Source organism: Mirounga angustirostris, unplaced genomic scaffold, assembly GCF_029215605.1.
Source record: "Mirounga angustirostris isolate CCGP_5_RB_7025 unplaced genomic scaffold, mMirAng1.0.hap1 SCAF_10, whole genome shotgun sequence".
Classification (NCBI taxonomy): domain Eukaryota; kingdom Metazoa; phylum Chordata; class Mammalia; order Carnivora; family Phocidae; genus Mirounga; species Mirounga angustirostris.
The window spans coordinates 22,072,992-22,093,473 of NW_026991718.1; the positions used below are offsets into that span (position 1 = coordinate 22,072,992).

The following is a 20,482-nucleotide window of genomic DNA, read 5'->3' on the forward strand; positions in this document are numbered from 1 at the left end:
ACCTTATATGAACAGAATCATACAGTATTTGTCCTTTTGTGACTGGCTTATTGCACTTAGCATAATATCTTCAAGGTTTATCCATGTTGTAGCATGTGTCAAAATTTCTTTCCTTTTTAAGGCTATTAAATAATATTCTGTTACACATATATGTCATATTTTGTTTATCCATTCATCAGTCTCGATGGACACTTGGGTTACTTCCAGTTTTTGGCTATTGTGTGTAATCCTGTCATGTTTTTCTTCTTCAAGAGAATCTGGTCTCTTCTTGGTTCCTGACATTCCATTTACATTTTAAAATCTGCCTCTCAGGTTCCAGATCAGTTAAGGGCAACTGACATCTTTTCATTATGTGTCTTTTAATCTATGAACATATCTGTATTTGTTTATTTGTTTTCTTCTAATAATAGCTTTCTACATAGAGATCTTGCACATCTTTTGTGACATTTCTATATATTTGATAGTTTGATGTTATTTTTTTAGAAGATTTTATTTATTTATTTGACAGAGAGAAAGAGACAGCGAGAGAGGGAACACAAGCAGGGGGAGTGGGAGAGGGAGAAGCAGGCCTCCCGCCGAGCAGGGAGCCCAATGCGGGGCTCGATACCAGGACCCTGGGATCATGACCTGAGCTGGAGGCAGACGCCTAACCACTGAGCCACCCAGGCGCCCCTGATGTTATTTTTGTTGGCATCTTTCTAAAAGTTTTTATTTTTAAGCTGATTGTTGATGGTGTGTAGATACACGTATACAGTCTATAGTTGATTTTTGTGTATGACCTTTGTCCAGCAACTTTGCTAAACTCACATATTTCCAATAATGCCTATGAAGATTTAAAAAGCTTTCTATATGCACAGTCATATTATCTACACATAAGTATAGTTTTATTTCTTTCTCTCCAATATTTATACCCTTATGTTCCTGTGCTGCCTGCCCTTGGTAGGACTTCCGGTACAATGTTGAATAAAAGTGGTGAGAGGGGGTAACATCTCGTTCTCTGTCTCAAAGGGAAAAATGTAACATTTTGTTGTTAAATGTGATATTGTTGTAGGTTTTTTTTGTAGTTGGCCGTTATTATATTAAGGAAGTTCCTTTCTGATCCTTATGTGCAAAGTCTTTAAAATCATGAATAGATGTTTAATTTTATCAAACATTTATCCTGCACTAATTGAGATAATCCTATTTTCTCTTTTATTCTGTTAACAAAGTGAATTAAGTGCACGTATTAGAAAATAAGAAAGGTTGAATATTAATGAGCTAAGCATCCATCTCAAAATATTAAGATTTCCCCCTTCCTAGTTAACTGTTAAAAATAGTTTTTGAGCCCCTCTTTCCTACTGGAATCATACTGTAATTTAAAGCACATTTTTGTTATAGGAACACCTACTAACAAAAATATTCCCTACTTTAGAGTTGAAGTCTGTCATTTATAAATGCGGACACAGCATATAAACTGAGAATAACAGCTGATGCCACATAAACTGGCAAACACATTTTTTTTTAATATTTTAATTTTACAATTTTTAAAACATTCTGAGCTGAGTCACATATTTTGGTAATGGCATTTTGGAATCCTATGCTGAGGATTGAATCCATCACTTTCTAGTAGGGCCTAGAAGTAGATTCCAGGCTTTAAAGATGTAGAGGTTGTATTTGGTGTATCGGGAACATCATCTGTCATCGAGCAAGCAGTGCCATTCTTTTGAATGATGTAAAAAATCTCTCTCGGTGCCGTTTTTTTGGCCTTCTTTTACCTATTTTAATTCATGAGTCCCCTCAGAAAGCCAAAACTTGACCTAGTGGGTTTTGATGGGCCATAATTCCCTTCTAAGGCTGAGGGTGTACAATCCTGTGCAGCAGAAGTGCAGATGATGCCTATTTTGCAGATGCTTTGGTAGCTGTTGAGATAGCCTGCAGCACTCTTCCAGCTTCTTTGCTGCTGCCTTTCAGCCTAGAAGCTATGATAATTTTGCAACTGCTTTGGTCTGAGTGGAGTCAGAAGAAAGAAATTCTGTAAAATGAAACAGTTGTGAATGGGAGCTAACAAGAATCCACTCTAATTTTTGTGACTTCACGTTTGTGTAGCAGCCAGTATTGGTCTTTGAGCTGATCTTGTTTCACAGTTACCTGTGATTTTAGGTTGCCAAAGCTGAGGACTTCCTTCTCAGCTGCTGGTGAATATTGTTGGTTAAGCACCAACGTCATTATCAAGAAAACAGGAAGCTCTGTAGGAGAACAGGCCAAATGGTAAATTAATAGCATAAAGGAAACTGATGTAGACTCAGGGAAGGAACCCTGGACTCATCTACTTTGTTCTTTTCAGATGGCTCGGAGAGGAGAAATGGTTTAAATCATGCTTTTTTCCAGAAAGCATATCCAATAATAGGTTTAGTATTAAATTAGAAAACATGTATTTTGCTTTTATTTTGCATTCTCTTAAAAATGCTAATGTCTTAAAGGTTGCAGAATACCTTTGTATAACTTTGTTAATTCAGATTAATTCTTGGCTGTCACTAAAACCCTATAAGCCGCAGTGAAATTGCCAACTTTTCCTGTTTATAGTGATTCCTTAATAATTTGAATCAGATCTCAGGAACTATGAACAAGTAATAAGTTAATGATTCAAATCCGAATTTATTTTCACTGTTTGTTTAAAGGGTTTGCTAAATAAGTCAGTAGTGTTAACATTGCAGAGCCTATTTAATCAAATTAGAAGCACCTTATTCCCACTTTTGCATCATTGATTTATGGCGTATACAGTTCTAATACTTATTACTGATAAATCATTTTCACGTCACTAAAGCTCAAATGGTAGAACAGTCTTTTTGCCAACATTTTGTCAGCCTTTACTTTTCATTATTTTAGGTACTTAATACAATGGCATTTATTGACAAATTTTAATTCTCATTTTTTACTAATTGATGGTTTCCCCTTTAATTATTGAGAGATGATTTAGAGTGGTGTTTAAGAAAATGGGCCCTGGATCAGACATCCTGGGTTGGAATCCAAGCTCTGTAATGTGCCTCAGTTTCCTCATCTGTAAAATGGAGGTAATAATAGCATCTATCTCTGAAGGTTACTGTGGTTTAAATAGTTCAGTCTAATTAAAGAATTTAGAATAGTACCTGCCACATAGCAAATGCTCAACAAATGTTAGTGCCTGTTATTATTTATCAGGAAAATAGAATAATTTTAGGAAGTGACTTTAAATACAAATTCTGGGTCACATGTATAGCTCTTCAAAGGGAGGACCTTTTACAAATAATCACACTTTTATCTCAGAGGTGAGGATAAGAGCATCTTCCCAACTCCAGTTAAATCATCAGTTTTTGTCATGAAAAGAGCATAAGACTGGGAGTCAAGTTTATGCATTCATTTGGCAAACCTTTGCCTATGTACTTGTTGGAGTATCCACGTCCTGGACACCAGTGCTGGATGCTGGAGATTTTACAGATGACTGAGAGATGCCTAGGTTAGGGAGACTAAGAGTGCCATGAAAGTGGTTTCCATTCCCAGTGCTCTCACTGAGCACCTGTGAGACCCTTGGCCTTCGCTGTCATCATCTGTAAAATGACAATTTCTGGGTTTAGTTTATGATAAGTAGATGCTAATACGTCATCAGTGCTGGATGCTTAGTACTATGTTAGATGCTACACTAGGACGTTAAAAAAGTATAAAACAGTTTTTTTTAAAGATTTTATTTATTTGAGAGAGAGAGAGAGACAGAGCATGGGGGGATATAGGGGCAGAGGGAGAGGGAGAGGGAGAGGGACAAGCAGACTGCCCACTGAGCATGGAGCCCGATGTGGGGCTCGATCCCAGGACCCTGAGATCATGACCTGAAGCCGAAGGCAGATGCTTAACTGACTGTGCCACCCAGACTCCCTAGCACCAAGAACCTTAAGACCTGGTTGGGAAGACAAATAACAATTGGAAAATAGAGAAATAGTAATCTCGGGAATCATGTGATTAGATGTGAGATAAGAGATGGTCGAGACAAGAGTATGTGGAGGGTGTTATGCTTAGCATTTTACTGTATCTGTGGTTAGCTGCCTCTATTTTCTGTAATAAAGCACCACAGGTAAACTACCTGTTCTGATGTTATCAGAAATTCTCACTTGATAATTCCCACTTGCATCATCTGCAGAATGTGGTAGTTTAACTCCCTTTGTTCTCCCATGTGTTAAACTTTAAAATGGTGCATTCCCAGTAAAAGATATATTTTTAGAGCATAGTTCTTCATGCAAAAACTTTTTTTTCCAATATAATACCAAGATTTTTTTTTGTTGTTCATCCCTGCCGTATTCTGTGTACCTGGCACAGTCCCTGACAAGGGGTAAGCACTCGGGAAATTTAGTTGAGGGACAAATTTGAGGTTACATTTAGATTGTCAGCAATTTTTAAACCATTTAAAATTATCTTCTTATTGAGAGATACTCAATTTGGAATATTGGTTTTTAAATCTTAGACCTGTGTTAGGACAAGTTGCCATTATACAAATATAATTTTAATGAAGCCAGCTGCTTGTTATTTTAGTAGCTTTTTCATACTTATATAAGGAAATGATTTTCTAGATGAATGAACTCCACTATATTAGTTATCTGTTAATGATGTCTGATTGCAATATCCTGGGAGACCTTACACCAGAACTGCTCAGTCAGGCCATTCCCAAACTCTGACCCAATGGAACCATGAGGGAAATAAATATTAGCCGTGTGAAGTTTTGTAATGTCACAATATAAAGACTTCTGTATATATTTTACTTGAGGAATTCATTAGTAGATTACCCTTGCAGTTTTTCCTTCTCAAAAAAGAGTGAAGCTCTTTAGAGGAAAAAGATAAATGATCAATCAAGCCATCTAGTCAAATATAAAAAGGAACTACTTAACTTTAAAATATTTATATAATTATAAAGTAGTCCATGTTCATCATAAAAATCAAAATAATGCAGAAAGGTAATCAAAGGAAGTTGTAAAAATTACTCCAAATCCTGCCATATTTTGGTGACTCTCCTTCTGAATTCTGTTTATGTGCATAGACATACACACAGATCTGTCTTTTCCATAAGTGGAAATCATTCTATTCATATGTGTTCTTCGATCTTTTTTAACCCATGCCCTTTTTTGAGTAGCAGAAAAACCAATGCCGTCCTTGAATGTGGTTTGAAATTTCACAGTAAATTAAATACATGACCAAAACCAATTTTATTTTATTTTTTGAAGATTTTATTTATTTATTTGACAGAGAGAGACAGTGAGAGAGGGAACACAAGCAGGGGGAGGGGCAGAGGGAGAAGCAGGCTCCCCGCTGAGCAGGGAGCCTGATTCAGGGCTCCGTCCCAGGACCCTGGGATCATGACCTGAGCCGAAGGCAGACGCTTAACGACTGAGCCACCCAGGCGCCCCTGACCAAAACCAATTTTAGACAGAGGTAATTTTAAAGAAGGGGAGACATTTTTAGTTTAATCTTAAAAGAACCTTTAGTTAACATGACATTGGCTTGTTTCCCATAAAGCTGTTTATCTTGGGTAATATGGAAGATAGAACATAATAGATATTTAATTAATTAATTAATTAATTAATTAGTTTTTCATAATAGATATTTTAAATATTTGTTTAACATTTCATGAGAGAAGCTGAGTGCTGTTTAGGAGAGAGAGACCTGCTAATGGCAGCTTCGTCTTTCCCCTGTTGCCTTGAACTGTTAAGTTCTTGGCCCCAAATTTGTATATTCCTCTTAGCAAAACAGAAACCTGCAGTTAACTGGAGATTAGCCATTTTAACTTGGGGATGCTCTTTGGGGAGTATGACCCCTGCCCTTGTCCCCACACCAAGTAAGTGGTCTTTTCAACAATATACAGCGCTTGCTCTAAGGTGAGTTTTGGCAGATTTTTCTTCTGTCTTTTCCATGATGTTTTCATGGCCCTTATGGATTGGCTGGCCCACCCATTGCTCTGGCTCTGTTTCCATATACGATTTGGCTGTTGTCTCACACTGTATACTCTTGATTGCTCTTTTTCCTAAACTTGTTCCCCTCCTAGTCGTCCCCAGTGAGTAAATCCACATCTCTCCATTGGTACTGCTGCTCCCTGAGTCCAAGTATCCATCATCTTTTCTTTCCTGAAACTCACTCCTCTTGGTTTCTGTTGGACATCTTTATAGTCTCTTTTTCCATACAGTAAATATGGTTGATCTCTTAAAAAGCATAGAATCAGATAATATTACTCTTCTTAAAACCCTCCTTTGTGCTTGGAATAAAATCTGAATTAATTGCCACCACCTGCAAGGCTCTTTGAGATCTGTCCCTTGGCTTCGCCCTTGTCCTGATCTTTTGCTGTTCTCTCCCTCGTTCACTCTGCTCTAGCTGCATCGCCCAGACATATCAAGATTTCTTCCCCCAGATATATCAGACTTGTTCCTGCCTTCACGCCTTTGCACCAGCTGTTTCCTCTGCCCGGAGTGCTCTGGCCCAGCACTCGCCCTGGTAGGCCCCTTGGTGATAGTTACGCAGGTTTCGGATTTCACCTCCTCCCAGGGAGGTCTTCCCCAGTCTTCCAGTGCCCTGTAGCTCCTGTTGACTGCGACACTGTTTTATTTTCTTCACAACATTTAACAGTCTTGAACCATCTTTATACCTTTGTCTCTTGTTTATTGCTTCTTTTTCCCTTGTCAGAATTTAAGTTCCTTGGAAGGGTAAATCTTGTTTGTCTTGTCCATGTTGTATTCCTAACACATACAACAATGCTCAGTAAATCTTTATACCTAAGTGAAAAAAAAATCAGTGAGCGAATCACTCAGATGAAGAAATGTACTTTTTAACACCCTAGGGTGGCTGGAACCAGCTGTTCACGGGAGGTCGGGAGGACGGGAGGAAGGTGAAGGGGCAGAGCATAAAGCACCTTTTAGTCCTCGTTAAAGCATAAAGTAAAGAATACAAAATGTAGCCCAACAGTGAATGTCACAACTGATTTCACAATTGAAAAAGAACAAGTTATTCAAACAAACTAGAATCAGATTAATCCTGAGGATTTCCTGTTCTATTAATAACTTCAGTTGCTAAGCTGTGTAAGATAGGGAGATAATTTGATCTTCACGCCCAAAGGAGATGCTTGATTGTGAATGGTGTTTATTTTTTATTAAAAAATTTTTTTTAAAACATTGTTCTTTGAATATATATGAGAAAAAATTCTTAGTGTTTCTTGTAGGTCATTTCTGTCATTAGATCATACTTTATATTTTGTAATGCTTTAATTTATGTATTTTCCATAATTGTTTTCAAATAACTGCCATTCTGTGGGCTAGGAAAGATTATATTACAAGGGAAATATTTTAGTACCTTTAATAAAATGTGCCCCAAAGAATTTTTTATATTGAACAGTAAAGGAGAATGTGTTCATAAAACCTATAAGAAATTGAAATAGGTTACTCTACAATTACTAGTGCAACTTTGTTGTTTAGTTTGTCAACTGGTGTTTTTTATTGTCCCCTAAAGATAAGAGGAATAATCAACCTAGTGATTTATGTTAAATACATCTGAGTTAAACTTTCCATCTGGTTCTTTTCTTTTTCATGTTCAGATAGTTTTGGGTAAAGTGATGGTAAAACTAATATGAGATCTCAGTTAGTTTTTTTAGAGTCCCCGTTTTTTTCCTGAGAGACAAGAGTGTGCACATGTGCGTGCAGGTGCATGAGTGGGGAGAGGGGCAGAGGGAGAGGGAAAGGGAGAATCGCAGGCGGACTCTGCACTGAGCATGGAGCCCCACACGGAGCCCCCCAACGACCCAGAGATCAAGACCTGACCCAGAAGTCAGACACTTCTATCCAGGCATCCGTTAGAGTCAACATTTCTTAAATTTATTTTCAAATGACTATTGCCTTCAAAGTGGCCATCTAGGGAAGTAGTACATTTATTCTAACAATGCTTCCATTCCTTAAAATACTCTTTTCAGAGATGCCTCATAGTCAGTATTGGAATTATGAAAGAAATTTAGCATTTTTTGCTTTACTTTATAATTGCAAAACCTCGTGTTTTAAAACTAAATGAAGACTTATAAATTCCTCTATTGACTTCATATTAATATTATATTAATTTATGAAGCCAATACTGCTGTTAATGCAGTTGAAGTTATGACTTGTGAGATCATGAAAGAGATCTTTTAAACTATATCTGTGTAAAGAACAAAGAACATTGTATAACTTTGTGAAGTAATAGATTGAAAAAAGCCAAACCCAGACCTGAGTGACTAAATCACTGTCCTTTTACATTTGCATTTTATCTGAAACTGAGGGCAGTGTAATGTGCTCTGCTGTAGATGGAAGTCATGGGGTGCCAAATCCAGAGGAAGCACCTTACCTTTGGAGGTAAAAAGTGGACTCTTTTTAGTATGAGTGAAAGTTAAGGGTCTGTATTTAAAATCTGTCCATAAAACTACTCTCCTTTTATAATTTTTTTTTTAAAGATTTTATTTATTTATTTGAGAGAGAGAATGAGATAGAGCATGAGAGGGGGGAGGGGCAGAGGGAGAAGCAGACTCCCTGCTGAGCAGGGAGCCCGATGTGGGACTGATCCCAGGACTCCGGGACCATGACCTGAGCCGAAGGCAGTCGCTTAACCAACTGAGCCACCCAGGCGCCCTCCTTTTATAATTTTTGACGTCAAATACTATAGACCTGTTTTGGACGGTACATCTACATTAGAAGCCAAGATACACTTATTGGAGAGAAGTAGTTGAAGCTTTGTTGGTGTTTGTCCTTAGAAAGCAGATAAGTTTTATTGTGAGATAAGTGGATTATTTGTTTTAGGGCAAGTCTTATTGTCTTGGCCTCCATAACCATCAGGGGCTTTTATTTTCTTTATAAGCCAGTGTTTTAATCTTTTATCTATAAGGATCACTTTTTATTTACTTTACTAAATGTCATAAATACGTGGGCTTTTTAAAAAAAATCTTTTCTTCTCTTTCTTTAAAGCTGCACATCATTGACTCCTGGACCCAACTGTGACCGATTTAAACTGCACATACCATATGCTGGAGAGACATTAAAATGTAAGTAAATGACTATTTTATTGAAAGTGTAGATTACAGTGCTAGTTATCAGACTTTGTGCTTCCGTTTTTATTTCCGGCTGTTAGGTGTTAATCACTAGGATTTACCACTTTTTTAAAAGTTTGTCTTTCATTTCTAGTTCTACTCAAAGTAAGGCACTTGGCAGGGAATAAGCTGTGGTCAAATAGGCATACACTGAAATTCTTAAATTTTAGGCCTGGGGGTAATTCGTGTATTTTTTTTTCTCCATTGGCCGATCTTATGTAATACCCCCGTAGAGAGAGTCCACTGCTTTAAAATACCTGGCTATTTAGAAACAACACTTAGGTAGGAATGACTGCTGTGCACCACTCCCGTTAACCCCCCTCTGGAGCCGTTGCTGCCAAGCACTGTTGTGTTGTCGCCGATGTGCGATTGCCACCTGAGCATAAGAGTCCTACCCCAGAGACTCTTGGCGTAGTTCAGGAATGTCAACGGGTTTCCTCTTTTATAGCAAGGGTCAGAAATGCAAATGGCTACTACAGCTGGACTGGTAACAGAAATGGGGCGAGCAGGGTAGGCGTGGCAAATGGGGGCACACCTGCCCTCCTTGAGGGGACTGCCTCTGTTGATTTACTGAGAACAGGTGGAAATCCACATCAGTTTTGGATGCTGACTACTTTTTCAAAAATCAAAAACATCGTGTGGGCCAACGTAGTGCAGGTCCCACCAAATGTGTGTGGGGTGTGACTGGAAGGGACCACTGGTTTGTGACCTTGATGAAGAGCAGGCAGTACCTACCGTTGGATTCAGTCCACCATCTACACCGCTTGCCTGGGTGTATCAGCCCTTCTCTGCTGTTACAACCAGTGCTGACGCTCTAGCCCAGCATGGTGGTAGTGGCGGCTTTGGTCAGTGTTGATCTCACCAGGAAGTTTCTCGCTTGAACTGATTCTTGTGGTCAACAGGGTCTTGAAGTCTCTCCATTCTTAAAAAGAGGAATAAAGAACATAAATGTTAAAGAGGGGACAGATGAGTAAATAGTGCCTTTCAGACTGTGGACTATGTATTTTACAATTACAGGCCACCAGGGGCCACATCTTCATCTTCCGTAGAATCACAAATGCAGCATTAAGTGAAAAAGGTAGGACGTGCTAACTTGCGAACCTGGCATTATTAGATCATTCTCTGGAAACCATTAAAATACATAAGAATTTCACCTGCCTGAGGTAGTAGGACATTCTAGATTGTGACTGTTTTTGAAAAAATTATTAACTGAATTTAAAAGAAATGATCCAAGTAAATCATCCACATGGTTAAAGATGTAAAAAGTTCAGAAATTTTTTATGCATGAAAGCAGTAGTCTTCTGTTACGTATCTTCCCAAGTCTAGTCCTGTTTCCCAAGGGAACCACTTAAATTTTGTTGTTCTTGGTTGTTTCAGTATGTAGTTCTTCTGGGGATGATCGCTGTCTGTCTAAATCTTTATGCCTCTGTTTCTTGACTTACCAATGTTATCTTTTGACTTCCTGCTCTGATACATGAGGCATCAGCCTATTTTCACCACGCTCTTTATCTTTCTCTTTCCTCCCCTTTAATGTAGTTATTATCACCACAGTTGGTTCCTGTGTTGGTTACCCTGTAGCTTTAACATTTTTCCTTTCTTTTTTTAAGGATCATTTTGAGCATCGTATGGTACAGTTAAATGAACAACCCCCTAGAACGTTCTTAGTAAGTGCCCGGCACACAGCACTGTTGTTATATAAGGACAATCTCTGGGTTAGTATATTTTTATTTAGTTTCCCATGAACCAGAGAGAGTGTCTTTGGGCTCCCCACTTTGTGAGACAAAGATACTAGATCCCGCACTGCCCTCCATTCCTCTTCTTTCACCTCCCAACTTTTGTATTATTTTCCTTTTGCAGTGTCAAAATTTGTAACTTACTGTCTCTTCTAAAGCTAGAGTTATCTTCTGTGCTTTGTTTATAAATTGCTTGAATGAGTGATCTTTGGGCCTTCTCCTGTATTGTTATCACTGTGGGGTTTGCCTGTTTTATTCTTTTGGATTCGACCTTGTTTTGTAGAGTCTGTGTATTGAAAGTTCTGTGTTTTGTAGGTTAAAGCATAATTGCTGGACACAGTCAGATACCTTGCTTAGATTCTATTCCTTCCTCCACTCTTCTACCTTTCCTGGGGCGCTTCTGATGATTTTTATTTACCATAGTCATAATTAGGTATCTTAGTTTCCAAGAGCACTTTCTTGCTCTTGCTCTCTGTTCCTCTTTCACAGCATCTTGTTCTTATTTTATGAATACAGTGTCTTGAAAGCTTTCAAAGAATATAGATTTTTTTTAAGATGTCTTCTTAATTATTTTTATTTTCTCCAGGGATTGTATTTTTGTTTATCATCTTTTCCCTTCTCTGTTATTCAGTAGTCTTTCCTTAAATAAAAGATGGGTTGGGGTGCCTGGGTGGCTCAGTCGGTTAAGCATCTGCTTTCAGCTCAGGTCATGATCCCAGGACTCTGGGATTGAGCCCAATTGTGGGCTCCCTGCTCAGTGGGGAGCCTGCCACTTCCCCTGCTTGTGTTCTCTCTCTGGCTTGCTCTCTCTCAAATAAATAAAATCTTAAAAAAAAAAAAGATGGGTTTTGGTTGTTTACTTATATTTATGACAGACAATAAAACATTGATAAGACTTCTGTATGGGTGAACTGAGTTTATTGAGTGTGTGGGTTATAGTATGAGGAACCTTTATGTGTCATATTAGGGAGTTCAGCTGTTCTGGTACTCCCTGAAATCATTCTATTTCTTTAGAAAATCCCCTACATTTTTTGGAGGGGCATGCACACCTGGCCACCATGCCATTTTTGGGGGGTAGGTATCATAGACTATTCCCCATGGAGCCTTTTGTTAATTTCCCCATTCTTAGCCCCATTTTTCATTCTTCCCTTTCCATACACTGGACGACTACAGTTTTTATGGGTTTGCCAGGACACATGGCTTCCCCCTCATCAGTAGCCTCTTGATCACTTACTGCAGCCAGAGCTTTCTCTGCCCTGTCTCATCAGTTCCTACTCCCCTATCTGCATTCTGCCTTCTAGGAATTTGTTGAAAATGCTATTCTACTGATTGCTACTCTCTTCCCTTCCTCTTCACTTAATGTTGTTTTGGATTCTTACTTTCTGTTTCATTATCGTTTAATGGAAGGAAGGGTCTTACAAGGGAGAAGAAATAAATGTGTGTGGTTAGTCCACAGTCTTGAGCCAGAAATAATGTAACTTCACAAAGATCTTACTCGCTGTTTGAGTTTGTGTTAGAAAGCATTTACTAGTATTCTGTATCTTCTGATTGCTATACGATTTTCACAGGAAACCTCTTATAACACTGATGATTATGGTATTTGGACAGGCATTCACTATATAAGTTAATTAAGTCCTATTAAGCTACTGCTCAATATAATCATTATATACTAGGGACTTAATTTAAGCCACAGAATGCTCTGGAATAATGGAATGAAAAATGAACTATTGAGGTTCTTCCACATTAAGATGAGTCAAGATTCTAGCATTCTAGCCTTAAATAGCCAACCGCCAAATAAAAGGAAAAAACAATTGATTATACACTATTTTTTTTTTTTTTTTTTTTTTAAAGATTTTATTTATTTGAGAGCGAGAATGAGAGACAGCATGAGAGGGAGGAGGGTCAGAGGGAGAAGCAGACTCCCTGCCGAGCAGGGAGCCCGATGCGGGACTCGATTCCGGGATTCCAGGATCATGACCTGAGCCGAAGGCAGTCGCCTAACCAACTGAGCCACCCAGGCGCCCGATTATACACTATTTCTATAAAAGGTCATTGAATTCGAAGAAGGAGTATTTTTTTTTCTTCTGAAATTCTTGACATTATTTAGGAAGGCCTTCTGAAGGATACTGGTCATATGATTAAGTTTAGTGTTAGAATCCCTTGCTTTAAAAAAATTATGCGTTAAACTCTAAAAGTGGTATACTTTGAGGTATCGTAGTGCTTCACCATGGAAGCCAAACTACCAACCTTTTAAAATTTGCAGATAGAAATTGTTTTTTAATAGCTGTTGAAAATGTGATAGAATTGTCAAAAATAAATCAAGTACATGAATTATGAAACACAAGTCACTGTTCTCTGACAGTATAAAAATGGAAGAATTTACATGAAGAAAATCAAAACAAATGCACAAACCTTTTGATATAGTTAAAACTTAAGTGAAGATCAGCAGAACTATCTTTACTGGACTAGTGTTTTGTGAATCTGCCCACATAAATTTGTTCACGTCAGTGATTACATAGTAAGGTTATCTTACTTTCCTTAACTTGTATAATATTTAGGTTATAGTTATTTCAAGTTTCTTTCTTTACAGCTGTACTTATTTTAAAATTATTTCAAAATTAAATCTGTTTCCAGTTTTTAAATAAATGTTTCTGTGAGGAGTTTGTTGAGTCATTATGTGTTGATGGTAGTAGTAATGTAGAATACTTAGATATTTTATTAACCTCAATAATTAGTATAGGTTTGTTCTGTGCGTGGTTTGAAGTTCATGGAAACAGATAATTTACTATAGCAGCCAAGTTTATTGTAAAAGAATAAATCATCAGGGCAAATCATGAATTTGCAAAGAATTATTTTCCCCTCTTGGAGAACACTAAGATCTTGCATTGCTTTTAAAATAATGTTAGACTCACTCCTTTTTCTTTTTCTTTTTTTAACTCCTTCATTTTACTTTTAGAAAACCTGGGAAAGCCAAACAGTTTTTACATATGTTTTTACTCCATCAATTTTTATAACCTCAAACATATTATATCCAAGATCAGTATGGTCATAGTGGTTAATTATCACAATATTTGTGATTGAATTCCACCTCCTACAACCAATACAATGTTAATCTTTAGATAATTAACTATTATTCTCTGTAACAAATCTTTTAACACATGTAGTTTTCTAAAACAAACATACGTAATTGAAAGGTTATATAGTTTGGGGTGTCTGGGTGGCTCAGTCGTTGAGCGTCTGCCTTGGGTTCAGGTCATGATCCCAGGGTCCTGGGATCGAGCCCTGCATCGGGCTCCCTGCTCAGCGGGGAGCCTGCTTCTCCCTCTCCTACTCCCCGTGCTTGTGTTCCTGCTCTTGCTGTCTCTCTCTCTGTCAAATAAATAAATAAAATATTAAAAAAAAGAAAGGTCATATAGTTTAATAGTCCTTAAATATAACTGTCACAGCAAACAGAAAAGCTCTTTGCCTTATTTAGGAAACAGACCCAATGAGACTTAATTTCATGGTAACAAACTGAATAAGTATTGATTTAAATTATACTCTATGGTAACTACTAGATAAATATTTTCTAACTTTTACCTTTATCTTTCTAAACACAGGGTAATGGCTAAACCAGGGCTTTACAGTTTCAAAGCCATTTATATAAACAACTTCTTTATCTAAAGTTTCTCATTAAATCCTATTGAGAACTTGTGGTAGGTGGGTTCAACTATAATTTTAACCAAGGCTGAATCAAAGTATTTGACTTTATGGTAATTTTATTTCATAACTTTAAGTTCAGTGAGGTTAGAGATGGAGACTGTTTTGTTTGTTAAATGATATTTCCAGGCCCTAGCCTGGTAAAGATATTCAATTCAATATTTGTTGATGGGATGGAGTGAATGCAGTTAATGAAGCTTAGTGTTCAGATTTTTGTTGGTTGAAGTATCGTGTTATAAAGAACGTGGCATTCTATTACTCGTATCAGTCTTTTACCAACAGGAATTCCGTCTTTAGAAGTTATTTAGAATATATGTATACTATTGGAAGTATACAGGGAATTTGCAATTGGAACCCTGCTCTTAACAATTCAGAAAAAAGGAAGGACATAGAGTACTTTGTAGATTTGGAGTCTATATCAATTTTGTCTTTATACATTTCACTTTGCCTTAAAGTAGATTAATGAAAATAGCATGTAATTAAAATTTGTATCTCAGCATATTTTATGTATTAGCAAACAGTTGTTCTGTAAATGTTTCCTATGTGAATAAGGGACACTGTGCAGTTAATAATGAGAGAATGAAAGACAAGGGAAAGGACATATTTCTCCCATGAATTCGTGAATTGATGCTACAGAATTACCCACATTCAAAATTAAGTCATTGAAATGAAAAAGACCAGAAGATTACAGTACATTAGGAATGAGTTCTTGTTTCTTCAGCTCTTTTATTGTGAAGAGGCAACTCTTGGGCAGTGAAAGAGTTGCCAATTTTGGGTGTAAGATTCTCATGCAAGGTATCAAAGAATGTCTGAATTAAAGAGAAGTCCTTGAATTTCACGATTATAGAAGAGACAGTTGGTACTTACTTGAACAGAATTGGAAAAGTAAATCTTCAGTGATCAAAACTGATTTAAGTAAAATACATATTAAGGTCTAGGATGGTGCCACTAAAATGCATGAAAATCTACCAGTTACAACAAAACTCAGAAAGAGCAGTGCACTTCATAAAAACATGCATTTGTAAATATGGCAACCCTAGTCACTGTACAGAACTTAACTCTTGAAGAAATTATTGTGTGTGTGTTTTTGTGGACCCTATAAATAGGGTAGGGAGTGAGGTTGTTTTGCTATTTTATTTCCAATCTCTAGCTGATTGCCTGGCATTTAGAGGGGCTTGTTTAATAGATGTTGGTGGAGTGCATTAACCATGTTCACTCTTTGGATCTGGCAATGATGAGGTTTAATGAAGAAGTGACAGAACTTTGAAGTATCCTCAATTTTACAAGTTCTTTTAATGGCACTACTTATGTAACTATATGAAGAGATTATTGAAATATTTAAGTATATTGAGCAAGTTTGTGGCCAGTAGCTGTTTGCTAACATTGGTTTCAAATTTGAAATTATCTTTTGTTTAAAATTTGTATTTTTCATACTAACAGTTTTTTTTCTTAATCAGAAACTGTTTGGTTATAAGAAACCCATTGAAAGAAACATAAAGAGTTTGTTTGTCTTCATGAGGAATTAAATGAATTCCATGGTGCCCAAGGACAGGAAGCATAGCCAGGCCTCAGAGGGACTGGAACTGGGACTAGCAGGATGGTAGACACCAGAGCAGACAGTCAGCATCTGTGCCCTTGTTTGTCTGTCTCTTTCTCCTGCAACATGGTCTATTACCACTTTATTCACTTTATTCTTTTCCCCCCAGATGTCTCTGTTTTTCCTCACATAGAGTGGAAATGGCTGAACCCCCTATGTGGTGACTCAGTTTAGGGCTACCAGAGACAGCCTCTGGTCTTTGAGTCTAAATTCCTGGGAGAGAGGGTCTGATTGGCAGCTTGGACTGGGTGTCCACTCTTGATCCAGGGGTTTGGTCAAGAGTTCTGGGTTATGGCTATAGGGGAACAGTTTTAGCACAAGGTAAGCATGAACTGGGCAGGTAGCCAGAGAGGTATCAATTCACTGTTACAGGGATTCTTTCTAAAGAGCTTCCAAATGAAACTATAGACCTCTTCCTTTTGTCTTTAACAATAGAAGCAGTATGGTTGTTTATCATTTGAGAGGAATGATGAACATTTCAAAGCCATTTGCAACAGAGTGAAGAAGTCATGCCAAAAAATTATCTCCAAAGGTTTTGAAGTGGAAAGACTTTCCCAGAAGAAAAGCCTTTTTTTTTTTTCCAGAAGAAAAAGTGAAAAAAAAAAAAGATTATGATTTGGATAATACATTCCCTCCCATGTCCTCAGAGGAACATCGTAAAGTTGCTGTTCATTTCCAAAGCTTTGATACTACATCACTGAATTTAAATTTGTTTGTTTTGGGGAATGATTACAATAAAATGAAATCAACCTTAGAACTACTATTTAAGTGGGATGTTTTATTAAACAGTGGTCAAATATATACAAAGATTTTTATAGACAAATTGCAAATAGTGTTTCAGAACTTCCGTTTTACTGGATCTTGAAAACTCCGTGTTTGATCCCATCTCCTTGGGTGGCTTGACTGCTCTGTGTGTGCGCGCACATTCACACAGGGCTTCTCGCACTTCAGATCTACCACCTTTGCTTTGTCTTAGCTACCCACATTTGTCAACTCAGGATGCTCTTTTTTTTTTTTCCTTTTCCTAGCCTTTGTCCTCTAAGATCCTTTCTTATGGGGCACTGTGTAGAGAAACTCAGGGTCCTGACACAGAAACTGAACACCAGGGTGGGAGCCCGCAAAGGACCTGGGGTGTTGTGGCGAATGTTGCCCCAGCTGAAAAAGATATTAAGGTCCTGTTGATTTAATCTTATCTATAAGAAGTTTGCACTTTGGTTTGTTACCGTAGCTTGTATTTTGAATTTTAACCAGTAGATCCAAAAGCTGGCTGTGGTGGCTATAGCTGTTGGCACTCTTGTCGGGATGGCAGTGTGATTTCTTTCTTACATTGTTTTTTTTTTTTTTTTTTAAGATTTTATTTATTTATTTGACAGAGACAGAGACAGTGAGAGCAGGAACAGAAGCAGGGGGAGTGGGAGAGGGAGAAGCAGGCTTCCTGCTAAGCCGGGAGCCCGATGCGGGACTCGATCCCAGGACCCTGGGATCATGACCTGAGCCGAAGGCAGTCGCTTAACCAACTGAGCCACCCAGGCGCCCTTTCTTACATTGTTTTAAAATAAATAATCTGTTTGGAAAATGTTAACTCAGTAATCTTTCTGCGTTAACCCTGTCTTCCTCCCTTTCAGTATTTTAGTGACTGAATCCTTCAGCCTGGTGTTCAAGGCTGTCACAGCCTGCCATTCCTGCCTCCCCAGCCCCCCTCGTTGGAGCTCAGCTGACAACAATCCAAGTCAAAAGCCTACACAACTGATCTGCTTGTTGTACTTCTCAAGTACCCTGCCTTTCCAGTTTCAGCTTTTGTTCATACCATTTTGGCTCTAGTAGGATGGGCCAAGGAAATCATAAAGTAGCCTGACTGTTTTTGTGGCATATTTGGTTCTTCATTTGCACTCACAAATCTGCCGGCTCTAATGGATGTGCTCGCTCTGGAGGCTCCTTGGCTGGTGCACTTCTGGTCTCCAAGATCACCTGCAGGGAGAGTATGCGTTAACCGTTTTCACTCTGACTTGTAGCAGTTGAGTTAATAAAAAAGTTGGACACTATGTCCAGGGACTTAGTATTTTGCATCATGCTGAGAAGCATTATAATTTTCCTTGGTAGCATAGTTCATTTTACTTTTATTTTTATCTTTTTAGAAGATTCATTTACTTAAAGATTATTATTATCTAGCATTCAGGGTATTTTTAGAGGCTAATTAGGGAGGCAGGTCACCTTTGATGTAGTGAATGTTCTAAAAAATGCTCATGAAAGGCAAGTAAGAAGTGCTAATTTCGTGGATTAGACCTTATCTCTCCCTTAGATTTTGAGGATTCATTTGTCCTGGTATTTCAGAACATTTTATTTTCTTGGAATTCATGGAATGTTAGAAACACTTCTGATTATAGTTTATTAAAAAATAGCTGATAGATACAATTGTTAAAATAGCTTATTGAGCATTTATTTTGTACAGAGTTAGGCTTATTTATATACATGATCTCATTTAATCACACAGTAACTCTGAGGTAAAAATTTATATTCCTTTTTTAAAGTATTAATGTTAATTCAGGTATAATTTACATATTGTAAGATGTACCCATTTAAAATGTACAGTTCAGTACACTCTGTCAGTTGTAAACACCTGAGTCACTCAACCATCGTCAAGATACAGAACATTTCCATCCCCCAGAGATATAGAATATTTCATTCCCTCTATAAGTCCGTCTCCTCCACCACCATCCCTGCAATCCCTGAGCCTTCTCTCTCAAACTATAGAACACTTTTCCCTGTTTTAGAACTTCATGTAAATGGAATCATATATGATATAAGTTTTTGGTGTCTGGTTTCTTTCATTCAGCATGATGTGTTTGAGGTTTGTCCATATTACTCCTTGTATCAGTACTTTGTTTCTTTTACTGCCACCCAGTATGACATTGTAAGGATATATGTGCCATAGTTTTTTGTATTCATTCATCTAATTCACTCAAAATGAGTTTTTACTGGATCTTGAAACTGCCATTCCTGCAGGAATTGAGTTTCCAGGTTTTGGCTATTTTGAATAAAGCTGCTATCATATTTTTGTACATGTCTTCTGTGGAGATATGTCTTAATTTTCTTGGGTACATTCCTAGGAGTGGTATTGCTGTGTCATAAGCTAAGTGTATGTTTATAAGTAATCGCTAACCTGTTTTCCAAAGTGGTTGTATTGTTTTATGTTCCTACTGGTAATTTATGAGATTTCTAGTTACTCTATATTTTTGCCAAATTGGGTATGGTTATTATTTTTTAATTATATCCATTCTAGTGGGTGTGTAGTGGTATCTCATTGTGGTTTTAATTTGCATTTTTATGTGCTGTTGGCCATCCATCTTTTGTTGTGAAACGCCTGTTGACATCTTTTGCTCAACATTTTGATTGGATTATTGGGCTTTTTGTTGAGTTATAGGTAGTCTATAATTTATAGAGTCTAGAAAGAACTTACTTGTTATTTTGTCAATATTTTCTTCCAGTCTATGGCTTCCCTTTTTAGTTTCTTTTTTTTTAATTAATTAATTAATTAATTAATTTTTTAAAAGATTTTATTTATTTATTTGAGAGAGAGAGAATGAGAGAGAGCACATGAGAGGGGGGAGGGTCAGAGGGAGAAGCAGACTCCCCGCCGAGCAGGGAGCCCGATGCGGGACTCGATCCCGGGACTCCAGGATCATGACCTGAGCCGAAGGCAGTCGCTTAACCAACTGAGCCACCCAGGCACCCTTCCCTTTTTAGTTTCTTAATGATGTCTTTCCAGGAGCAGAAGTTTTTAGTAGTGATGAAGTCCAGCTTAACAAGTTTTTCTTTTATAGTTTATATTTTTGGCTTTTTGTTTAAGAAATCTTTGCCTATCTGAAGGTCTTGAAGATTTTCTCCTAGGAGTTTTATATTTTTACCTTTGACATTTTGGTCTATGATCCATTTTGAGTTAATTTTGACCACATACATGTTAACTCACCACTTAAGTGTGAGTCTGTTTCTGGACTTTACATTGTATTCCACTGATGTGTCATCTGTCCTCATGTGCCTGTAGCACTGCTTCAATTCCTAAGCTTTAGAGTAAGTCTTTAAATTAGGTAGTGTGAGTCCTACAACTTCTTCTCAAAACTGTTTTGGCTGTCCTAGGTCCTTAGTATATCCACAGAGATTTTAGAATCATTTTGTCAGATGTCTGTAGAAGTCCTGCTGGAATTGCATTGAATCTGAAGATCAGTTTGTAGAGAACTCACATCTTAATATCAAATGTTCCAGTAGATGAAAATGGTAGTCTCTCCATTATTAGATCTTCTTTAATTTTTTTCAGTGTCTTGTAGTTTTTCATGAACAGGTCTTGACAAATGTTCTTAAATTTACCTC

At 37.5% G+C, this 20,482-nt stretch overlaps 1 protein-coding gene across 8 annotated transcripts in view; it reads left to right on the forward strand.

Moving 5' to 3' along the window:
- The window catches only part of BABAM2 (BRISC and BRCA1 A complex member 2), a 400,157-nt gene that overhangs the window by 31,671 nt on the left and 348,004 nt on the right, over window positions 1–20,482 (forward strand). For all 8 annotated transcript variants that reach the window (XR_010405476.1, XM_064572014.1, XM_064572016.1 and 5 more), the window contains exon 3: window positions 8,967–9,043. Coding sequence is in view for 7 of the 8 variants with exons in the window: in XM_064572014.1 (XP_064428084.1) it covers window positions 8,967–9,043 (77 nt within the window). In the remaining variant the exon portion in view is untranslated. The remainder of the gene's footprint in view (window positions 1–8,966; window positions 9,044–20,482) is intronic.